The 11,445-nt window shown below is 43.3% G+C and overlaps 3 protein-coding genes across 3 annotated transcripts in view; all 3 read right to left on the bottom strand.

Moving 5' to 3' along the window:
• SARC_09407 (hypothetical protein) overlaps positions 1–1,670 on the bottom strand; it is a gene marked incomplete at both ends in the record, with an annotated part of 4,871 nt that extends 3,201 nt beyond the window's left edge. The window contains 3 exons of the mRNA XM_014296581.1: positions 228–258; positions 826–1,121; positions 1,593–1,670. Of these exons, the coding sequence (XP_014152056.1) occupies positions 228–258; positions 826–1,121; positions 1,593–1,670 (405 nt within the window). The remainder of the gene's footprint in view (positions 1–227; positions 259–825; positions 1,122–1,592) is intronic.
• A 145-nt stretch (positions 1,671–1,815) lies between these two features.
• On the bottom strand, positions 1,816–3,446 carry SARC_09406 (hypothetical protein; the record flags this gene model as incomplete). Its single annotated transcript, XM_014296580.1, has 3 exons — positions 1,816–2,151; positions 3,035–3,146; positions 3,403–3,446. 3 exons carry the CDS (start codon positions 3,444–3,446, stop codon positions 1,816–1,818), a joined length of 492 nt encoding a protein of 163 aa, XP_014152055.1.
• Positions 3,447–7,236: 3,790 nt separating this feature from the next.
• SARC_09405 (hypothetical protein) lies at positions 7,237–10,994 on the bottom strand (the record flags this gene model as incomplete). The annotated part of the gene is made up of 4 exons (XM_014296579.1): positions 7,237–7,763; positions 8,341–8,500; positions 9,328–9,497; positions 10,708–10,994. The coding sequence occupies 4 exons, from the start codon at positions 10,992–10,994 to the stop codon at positions 7,529–7,531; spliced, it is 852 nt and encodes a 283-aa protein (XP_014152054.1). The 3' UTR covers positions 7,237–7,528.
• Positions 10,995–11,445: the final 451 nt, after the last annotated feature.

Genomic DNA, 11,445 nt, shown 5'->3' with positions numbered 1-11,445 from the left:
TATATATATATATATATATATATATATATATATATATATATATATATATATATATATATATATATATATATATATATATATATATATATATATATATATATATATATATATATATATATATATATATATATGTGTGTGTGTGTGTGTGTCTGCGTGTGTGTGCGAGTGTGCAAGATGTCCTAAGCCATTTATGGAGTGTGTTCAGCCCGGAAGCTTAAGTGCGTGACAGAATACGGCGACGAGCGTCTTTGGCAGCCACTGGAGTACCAGTAAAGAGATGCGATACTTCGTGAAACAGCAATATCATGGTATTCAAATACTCCTCTAGTCTCGGATTCGAGGTAATTGATGATACCACTTCAGCTGTTTTATATGATTAATTAGTATGTTGACCTGTTCTTTCAGTAATAGTATAACACATCCGATTACTATCACTGTGCAAAGGTAGTAGCCACCCGTATGAAAATGTTACATCCACAGTGATGATTTTAACCAGGCCAAACCCTAACAGAACACGCCGAGATTAAACAACATCTCTCATCAGTTATTGGAGGAAATCCTTGTGAATATATCAAAAAGAGCAAGCACTAGGTAGTGCCTCAGAATAGGCTTGAAAATTGTAACGGTTATCCGTGAACACGTCAGAGATACAGCATGCCCACCATATAAATAAGCCGCAACTGGGTGTGGTCAAAGGTTTCTGTCTGGGCAATATCTGCATAGCAAAGAGTCGTAATATAACTTCCCGCCTATAATAACCAGGCGAATACCTACTTCCCCCTGCGCATTTAAACCCAACATGCCCCTTAGCATGCACGAACGTACCTTCCCGACCTATCCCCAGGCGCTGCTCCAGAGCTTTTTGCCGTATCCTGTTTAGCTGTCTCGGTCGCCTTCGTAGCCGCAGCCTTTGCTAGTCGCTCCTTCTTACTAAGTTTACTTGTGCCGGCAGCTCCAGATTTCGTACCGCTGGCCCCAACTTTGACCCGCGATTTTACATTTTTGACCTTCATTTTATCGTTACTGCCGCTTTTGGTCAGACTGCCAGCAGTCGGTGTGCCCAACGGTTTAGCTGTCGCTGGTGCCGTACTCTTGCCGGTTGCAATAGGATTGGACTGGCCCTGTATCGAAGGATGGGTGTGGTGAGCGTATACATCCGTATATATATTACATATACGTATAGTTGATAGAGTCTGCGGGTAGATGGCACAAGGAAAAATTGGGGCGAGATGTGAAGTAGCAGCGTCTTCGAGAAAAAAAAGAAGCGATTGATAGAATCTTATGGACAAGAAATGTGCTATACAGTTTGCTAACAGTTTCAAGAACACCTCTGTAAAGCACCCAAATCTCGCACACTTATATCCTCGCAAACATACCGGCCTCTCTTATACTGCCTTTTGTGTCACTGTCAACATGCACACCGCCCCCGACCCACGCTCTGACACAACCAAACGACTCTTGAGAATAGCCGGCCTGCAACAACTCCTAATATATAATCAAAAGAACAAGTGCGGGCAAAAGCAAACGCATCTGCGCGCATAACTCAACATTGCAGACCAGCACCACAAACACTTCTTCGTTGTATCCCCTACCGGTGCTTGGGGATGTGGGTAAGGGCTTGTATACGTGTCGTCGCTCTTGGTCGTGCTCAGCGTCGACTGTGTGGGCATTGTGTTCGCTGCGCCTGAATTGCTTGTCGCAGCTGACCCTCCGGGGGTTGTTAAACTCGTAGTGGTGGAGTGGTTGATACTCTCTGTCAGAATGACTGTAGGCACTGGTGAGGGTCCCCTGGATTGCTCTCTTGAAGCTACAGCACTAGTCGCCTGCAATAAATTTGTACTTTTGTACTGAGCCCCCGGTGGTAGTAGCGGCACCGTCACTCGTTGACCTGCCAGTATTCGATACAGCTGCATCTAGCAACGCAGCATCTGATGTGGTGTCCAGGCTCTCTATCTTCGCTACCACGGTGTCCAGGGGTATACTGACGCTATCACTAGCTGCTTTGCGAGTGCCTTGCAGGGCACTCTTACTGTTTATCGCTGGCATATCTGTGGCTGATGTGGTCATCTGCACACCCTCGCCACCACTTGAACTTATCACCGAGCCCGGAATTACGCCATTTGCACCTTTGGTTGCACTGGCCGTACTCGACTGCTCACCCACGAGCGAGGTAGTATTCTTAGTGAAAGAACTTTATCTATAAGCACGCTTAAACTTGAAGATGGTAAAGCCGAACGCTGTGCCTTTCCATGGGCGCTGGCACCTGGACTCGAGTTCCTGGACCGATTTGTACTTGTTTTGCTTGTCGAGCTGGTTGGTGTATTGCGTTCCCTGTCTGATCTAAGCCGAGAGGGTGTATCGCTTCCACTGTTCGATTTCGCGCTCGCATCGTCGGTTGCGTAACTGTCTGGGTCAGCATCTAATACGGCGGTCACTTTCGGAACCGTTGCGCATGGCTCCATTTTCATTATAATCTTGAGAGATGGATTCTGTAGAAGCATAAAGGCATAAGGATGATACTTCGGTAGGGCGGATTTCGCTTCAGAATGCCATGTGCCCGTGCTACAGATGTAACACGACAGGGCTTTGGATAGAGCAACACAGTGGAGCAGAGCATTGAGAAGGGACATGTATTACGCAAAGATATCGATACATTGCCTACAAAGTCGATGTACAAGAAGATGTCACAACAGTAGAGCGACTCATGACTCGTGAATAGCCTTCTCGTCCTACAATATTGCAAAGTAAAGCCTCGCAATCTTACAATAATAAAAGTAACCAGACCTGGAATTAACGCTAGACAGTTCTATACTATAATATAAACGAACCGGGATTCCCCGACAACAATAACATCACAACAGCAGAGCGACTCATGGCTCGTAAATAAACCTCACACCTCACACTAGTGCAAACACTTCCAAGCTCAATAATCGAAGCAATCAGACCCGAAACGAACACTAGGCAGTGCTTTACTATACTGAAACCGAACCTGGATTTTCCGTATAACATAAACACATGTCGCAAATGTATGTACCTTCTGCACTGGTTTTGGTGGAGCATAGGCGGGCAGTTCGGCCATTTGCTTATCGGTCAAACTCTCCCAGTGAGATTGAGCTATGTCAAAAATAAGAGCGATTAGCGAAATGCTGTTGAGGACGATAATTGGTAAAAGTATTCTAGTCGGATATAGGTCATTAAAAAATCACAAAGGAATCAAAAACACACAAAAGACTATACCATCGAGCAGTTCTCGTGGTCATTAGGACAAGTGTACGACTGACTCAATCAACAGTACAAACCCACTCGCCCCACTGACGAGACTCGCTTGGACACGTATCAAACCTCCGGACATATTCCCGTTCAGTATTTACGCTTATCTAGAATCGAAAAACGGGTGCACACCTCAACAAAAAGAACTCCGTAAGCTTCGCGAGCATATCCGACATAATACCACACAACGTCCCACAACCAAGGAGATAGCAAGCAGGGCTCGCCGCCAACACTACTATCGACTTATAGGGGGAGAACCTCCCACTACGGACCGGGACAAGCCATCCCATGGTAGCTTTACCCGTTGCCGCGAACGCACCCTAATCCGCCTTTGTGCCATGATAGCAACCAACACGTTCCTGTTCAAATTGCTTGACTATCGTATTGATGGATGTCTCTGTCCTGTGTGCCCTGGAAATAACACTTTTACGTCCAGCCACTCTCTGATAAGGCGTATTCTGGTGGGTCCTAATCTGCCCCCAATTGGACCGGACTTACTACAACGACTACAGAATCGGCATGATTACCACGGCATATGGACCCTCCACGAACATCTCGGAAGCTTCCTTCTTCATAGTACTAGTCGATAGATTGATGTTCCCCATACCCCGTCTCATCACTTTACTGAAGTGTTATGTCCAGATTTCGGTGCAGACCAAATCTTCGAGACTTCTGATACCACCTATAATACTTCCCGCTATGGCTAGCCAAGATATTCCAAATACATCAGTTGTGGGGTGTGGTATCGGACATCCCCCAACTTCGCTCTGAAACAAAATTGCGGATGACAACCTCACCCTACTTGGTATCACATTCAAAATATCTCAGACTGACTCAGCCTATATTACCACTACAAGTGTGGGCCAGCTTTTCACGCAATGGCACACAGGTTTTAGTTTTCACCCAATGGTAGAGGCCGTGAACTAACGCACCGTATGTCTCCCATTGTTGCATCACTCGCCCCGAGCATCTCGCGGTATTTCGACAATCTCAACTTCCCTTCAATTTTCCCAGAACCTCTCCAACGAATATGAAGCCTGATGTACATGTAGACATATAAAACTTTATCCAAATTGAAATAAATAATATTATTCCTATTCTTAATGAAGAACGAATGCAAACGCGCGCACGTAATAACAAATAATATTGTCTGCAGACAGACAATATTCTTTTCGCGAAGGGGATGATATGTATTCATCAGTCTAGCGATCGATTCATTCCTTTATGACACATCCTGTATAATATAAAAATGCGAATTATAAAGTAAACATTCCGCATGATTGGCACTAAAATTTACAAAAGATGCCCAAAGAGAAAAATAAAAAACAATGAAATGTGACTTTAAGATCACTTAAAATACATTGCTGTGAAGAAGTTCTATTCTGTTAACGCGGCGCTAATGATAAGCGGATGTAACTTAAGTGTGGCCAGGAAAGATAGATCAGAAGGACACTTCTAGTTTGTAGACTTTAATGCCATTGAAAGATCTCAATTTCTAAGACAACGGACAAATTCGAGTTCGCTTTCGAAACTTTTAAGTTTATAATCACATACCATCACTAGATTGGCGCCTACCACGCCACCAACGCCTGTACCCGACACCGCGTACGGCTTGGGTTTTGATCACTTGATAATTGTATTTTTTTCGAAGGACTTATTCAATAGAGAAGCTTATACGTTATCGTTCGAACAATTGCGACCAGGAATTAAGTCGCTAATACATAGTCCCAATGCAACACAACATGCAATGTGTTACGGCACCAGCTTGGGGTTTTCAAATATTTTTTCTCAAGTTTGATTTAGGTATATTTTCATGTAGCATCGAACGTCTATGAGTAGACGATATATTTGAAGCTTTATAGTAAGTGTTATAGCACTGATATCGTACATGGTAAGCGGAATCGTCCCATGATTACACAAATTCAATAACAACTGTAGCTAGCTGCTACTAAAGCAAAATTTCAGACAAGCTACAGTCGTGTGTACTAGACGGAAGATAATTTAAATATATGATGGCTGGATAACCTCGACATCGGTAAGAATATACGTTTTTTCGTCTAAGCAATAACACTGAAATTATATGCTACCAAACCTCCATTGAATCTAAACTATCCTTTCAACGGTTTGAAATATTTATCTATACTTTTTATCTAAACTTTCTATTTTCATGTATATTAATCGTCAGGCTGCCCAATCGTCATTGTATATGACAGCTTGATCTGGAAGTATTGGTTTAAGTACAGTATGAGATGAGAATAAATGCGCACAGTAGCCATATATGATGACTTTGATATTGACATTCTCAACTTATGTTGCATAAGACTCAAGACTAGAACAATATTTGAAAGTCTAGTTGTCTTCTTAAAGCTTACAATTATGAGATACAAGCACACTATGTATTAGAACGACATTTGAAAGTCTTAATTGTCTTCCGAAAATAATAACTATTGAGATACAGACACAGTATCGGCTCACATATATAGTCCTTGAAAGAGAACCTACAGCATATCTTTGCACAGACATGGGGGGTTGAAACATGCGTTCGATCAAATCGCAATTCGGCCGTTGCTAATCGTGCAAGTGCGTATCCAGTATACATACTACGCTCTGTTCCCAAATACAACCTACAAGAGGCACATATACTTTACAAACATTTGCACCACAGAATAAGCTTGTGCGCAAGAGCCGGTTTTTAAGTGCTTGATCAAGCCATTTGCTCACATTGTTTTTCAGTTAGCGTTTTTTGTTTTATAAAACCTATAAAGCAATTGTGTTGAGATTTCTGCGCTGGTTTCTTCGAGTGTCACTTTCACTAGCTCTGTGCGCGCGCAGATTCAATCAAATAACATTACATAGAGGGGAAACGTGTCTTCTTCTATGCGTAATGAGGCAACAGAATTTGTTCTCAGCACCGAGATCATAAAGTCAATTTGACGCGAGAGCCCAAAAATATGCTAGAAGGAAAAACTAAAGAAATTTTGAGTTAAATAGAACAATCACTACGAACAGCCGTACGATCAGATGGGTGAACTCAATTTAGGTTCATCCCTGAGGTGTCCTTTCTATTAATATTAATTTGGCTTAAGTTGTACACTTTTGACTTTATCCATTATCCTATGCCTCATCAAACGGCCTGATAGAATTGTATTCATATTTGTCGCCGCTAATATATTTTCGGCACTGTGCAGACTGCGGAGTTTGAGGTCGCACGGTACCTCCCATTCCCAGGACAACTCTTTAAGTATTTAAATAGCTGATACTGCAGAATTTGACCAGCTTGGTCTCCACTATCAACGATACTGCACAATATTTTGCCTTGCTTCTTTCACCTCGCTCATGCCTGGGAAAGGAGGTTATAAACGGAGCGTAAATTTCATTTAAAAATTGAATTGACAAAATCGGGATGGACTTTTATTGTTTTACGAACTTTGGAGATAGACACTTTAAGATCATTGGAATCGTAAGATATGTCAGTGCCGATAAACAATCCTAGTCACAACTGCTCATATGCCTCAAAAAGTTCGCAAGTAATATGACTGTTTCATGTCGCTGTTAAGGTCCATCTATAGTAAGGCGACGGAGAGTACGAATTTTTAGAAACAGCACGAATGTAACACTCACACAATGTGAACATTGCAAAGGTGCAAGCAATGCCGTAGTTGGTGTCAGCACAATGTGAACATTGCAAAGGTGCAAGCAATGCCGTAGTTGGTGTCAGATCTTGTTCATCGCGAACTGTCCACCACACGCGTTCAAAAACGCTTGCTTCTCGCATAGCACGCTTCAATATATGGGATTGAAAGTGCGGTTCATTTTCTTCTTCTTCATTTTTGCGTATAAACACGGATTTTCACTTTTATTACTATCTGTACAAACACAAAACGTTTGACTTGGATCGATCGTTAACATACTTTATATACACATTCACAATTTATTTCTATTACATCGCTTGCACGACATCGTGTTAGTTTGTACACTTTTTAATTTTATTTCTTTTAACACTCAATCGTAATTCTGAAAATATCTAACTCGAAATGAAAGGCGAGCTGATGACTCCCATACCTATCGTAAAGCGACGAAAGTGAACATTCTGACTGTTCCCGTGCATAGGTTCCGGTAATGAACCAATCAGCTGATACACGTGCACTATGTCAAACTATCGGCAAAAGGTTTATAAACACACTGCTCCAACAGAGAGCTAGCTTTCATAGCACTGTCTTATGGTAGGTTGCTTGAAAACACTGATTAATGATAAAGCTCAGCAGATTCCATCATCCGGATTCTCTTTACGCGCAGTCTCGAGCAAAGAATCTTCATTGACAAAGAGTGCGGGCTTCAGGAGGTCTGACAAGCTCCCCACAGCCGGGGGTAGCAACTGTATAATCGAACTCGTCCCAAGCACATTCACTTGCCATACAGCAGGCACACCTTTGTCGGTGCGGTCAAAGTGGCCATCAAGATTGGTGCCTGGTTTACCTTTGGCTGCGAAAACTCTATACATTGCGTGGCATTGGAGGAATATATTATTAGGATCGACATTTTTAGAACAACATCGGAGTGCAATTATACTATAAAATACTCTCTGCAGATATATTAGAAGAAAGTGGGAATAACGAACACCGTAAAAGATAGACACATTTTGGAGTCCACTGGATGTTAAAATTCATGTCAAGGCTATTGATTTGGTATTAACTTCAGAACCTCATTGTAAGTTTCAAATTTGTTGAGTCTTATCGGTTTCATGCAAATAATAAAATCTATATTTTATTTGCTACATCGGCGCGCACTCCCATCAGTCACCAAATTAGTCGACACATACACACTTTTATACACACGCTCCGACGTAACCTTACCCGTACCAGTGTACAAGCAAACAGCTGCACATATCCACACACAAATACACAAAGATCCAACACCAAAAAATCCTAAAACCCTATGAATAACGGATCCAGCATAGCCATCGCTTCGCCTGTGTATACGCAAACGCACATTGCAAACTCACACGAAAACGGAACCGCCCATATACTAGCACAAGCAGCCACACACTCATATACGGAATCAATAACACACCTGTAGCTATCTCCACGAATAATCAATCCAGCATAGTGGTCAATGGCGATGCCGCTTTCGCCAGTGTGTTTCAGCATCATGCGGAAGAAATCGTCTGCACGCAGAAGGCCATTACTCTCGCGTCTGTCAAAGTGCGGTACCATCAAACCCGGCAGAAATCCTGATCCAGTGAGTGAGTTGTTGTTGGTGAGTCGGTGTTATTAGTAGTAACAGCCTCAAGCACATATTCGTATACCACGAACTATCGCATACTTTAAGACCTCGAGTTGAGATACTTTCTTTTGCAGAGTATATGGATGCTCAGTGTTGGATAAATGTACGTTTTCATATTCAAGAGACCGACCAGACGACCATAATCCATATTTTATTCATATTGTCAGTTAAGATATAACCAAATCCTTGCCCTTATTATAAGGTCTACAGTATAAGGTCTCAACAATTTTGCATGGGCTGTGCTGGTAAGGCCCTTGCAGATGTACATATATTGTCTGTAAAGCAGAAGTGAAGTGTTTTTATATTACGTTTGGTTGTTCCCGAACCACTTACCGTTGCAGATAACACACTAAATGTTTCAGCATGCAGGAGTTGGTCACGTTAGCACACCGTAGGTCAATTAAAACACTCAAAATTGATATTTCAATTTGCATGGACTCTTGAAGTTGAGGCCCTACTGGTATCCCTACCCAAGAAGGAGCTCAGTGTACCTGTAGGGAGGTGTGTCACCGCAATTTGGAGAACCCAAAACTGAAAGTAGCCCCGGCGTGTTTTGTCGTATTGATATCTGTGAGATCTTCTGGCATGTGCTACTTCTCCCTGCGACTTGCACAGGTAGATCTTGAACCTCGTGCGCATGTGCAGCCGCAAAGCACACTCATACGCACACGCTTACGACAACCGATGCATAACATACAAATATCACATATGTCTGGTCAGCACCTACAAGTCAGTATACACACACTACACTATACCGCATACGCACAAACCTACCTAAACCAGGCGATCGAATGTACTTCCACGAGGCGTGAGGAGCCGTCTCGTTTGCGTGCGGATGCGGATGCAGCATAGCGTTCTTGTATGTGGCTGGGTCCATACTGTCACTGTGGCCACCATCAAACCAGCAGATAGCCCCAGCAGAACCACCGACGAGCACAACACCCCTGTAGTTTATGTTCACGGAGAGGGGTTTAGACACAAGAGGTGTATGTGCATGGCAGAGTGGCTGCACGCTTTCGCGGTGTGTGGAGATAGCGTATACATCTGGAAGCCGGAAATCACACACACCCCCTATTAATAAGTAAACGGAAATCGCATACATTTATACAGGCTGTGCGTGATCAACGTAGGCTAAGTGTACACATTTGTCGTAGGGAGTCAAGCACCCAAGCAGCTTTCAACGTTTGCCCAGAAAGTCACAGGTAGCAGAGGTGTGTGTACAAACAGGAATTGGGCCACACTCGGACACTGACCGTGAGTGGTAGGCAAGGGCACACGCAGATGCATACTGAATGCCTTCGCTAACGATTACACGCCGCCTTGTATTACCCATCTCGGATGGAGGAGTATACTGAAGGTATGTGCGTGTCTACGCAGTACTTCGAGGGTGGTGAAAACAGTGGTCAAGCCGAGTGTTGAGCACATATAAAAGACGAGTGATTTAAAGTGAATGGCCGAGTGCCCTTAGTTGTGCGGTTGAGGTAGCTGCGTGCGTCAGCCAGTGAAAGGGGGTTTTGTAAAGCTTTAAATTAAAAAAAGCCCGGTGTTTTTTCTTTTCACTCTCTCTCTCGAGTATTTTCTATTTGCTCTCTTGAGTGTCGACTGGAGGGTTTAAGGCACAGCGCATAGGCACATTGGCCTGAACAGTATGTAGCCAGCCTTCTCGAACACATTATGCACCAATTGACAACCTCAGTCAGCTACATAGACACCATGAGTACTATATAGAATACCACTGCTTATATGAGTCAAATAGATACATAGTCTCTCCGTTAGCTACATAGACACCATGAGTACTATATAGAATACCACCGCTTATATGAGTCAAATAGGTACATAGTCTCTCCGTTAGCTACATAGACACCATGAGTACTATATAGAATACCACCGCTTATATGAGTCAAATAGGTACATAGTCTCCAATGAGCTACTTAGGGTGCTGCAGAGAGTTACCACATTAGCACAGGCCACTAGGCACTGCCATAGCAACCACAATTCAGCCTTTTAAAAGCACTAGCTCACGATTTTTAGTTGTGTATTGGCATTGTCATTCCATTTTATTTAATTTCTCAGTTCTAAAGACAAGGGTGAAAACTCATGTGTGCACATACGTCCACGACAAAAGGTAGCCGCACAGTACGTACACTCACACACCTCGCCATAGCGTCGTGCAAGTAGCGATCCAGCCCAGTCTGTCGCATACGGTCAATTGCGAAGAGAGTGTTACCGCCACTGACCATAACCAGATCGGCTGTACCGAACAGATCGTTTAAACGGTCGACGTTGGGAACATCGCACGTGATGTTGAGCTGTGACACGTGCACGCCGGCCTCTGAGTACCGAACTGTTTGGTTGTGGTAGTATTCCTCCATGTCGTAGGTGGCTACGCCGATATAGAGCAGTTTCACTTGCGTATAGTCGGGTTTACCTACTAAATCCATGACTTCCACAAAGAGGTCCCTGAAGGTAGCCAAGTGTATCGGTGGAACATAAATAGGTCCCAAGAGCCAGAAAAAAAACTCGAAAGCCGGAGCTCCGATATACGCTACGTATGTGCGGGTTGTTCGGTCTGTTCAATATTGCGTACTGTGAGTGATAGTAAGTACTACCAGATACACGCATCGATTCGTACTGTAGACAAAATGCACCCAATATCCTTCGATTGAGGACACTATAGTTGGCCCTGGCACTACGGACCGTCTCACATACTACATGATAAAACACTACAGAACCTCACAGCAGCAATCTGTATGAGATTGCACCAGATTCCTGTATCCACACATAATGTAGAACACATCATCAAACACTTCAGACGCTACCCCGATAGTCCGTACAAGCACACGTTCATAACAGGCATGTTATATATGATTCCTATTTCCACACATAATGTAG

Source organism: Sphaeroforma arctica (assembly GCF_001186125.1).
Source record: "Sphaeroforma arctica JP610 unplaced genomic scaffold supercont1.952, whole genome shotgun sequence".
NCBI lineage: Eukaryota > Ichthyosporea > Ichthyophonida > Sphaeroforma > Sphaeroforma arctica.
Note: the sequence above shows the minus strand (reverse complement) of the source record. Positions and strands in the feature narration are given on the sequence as shown.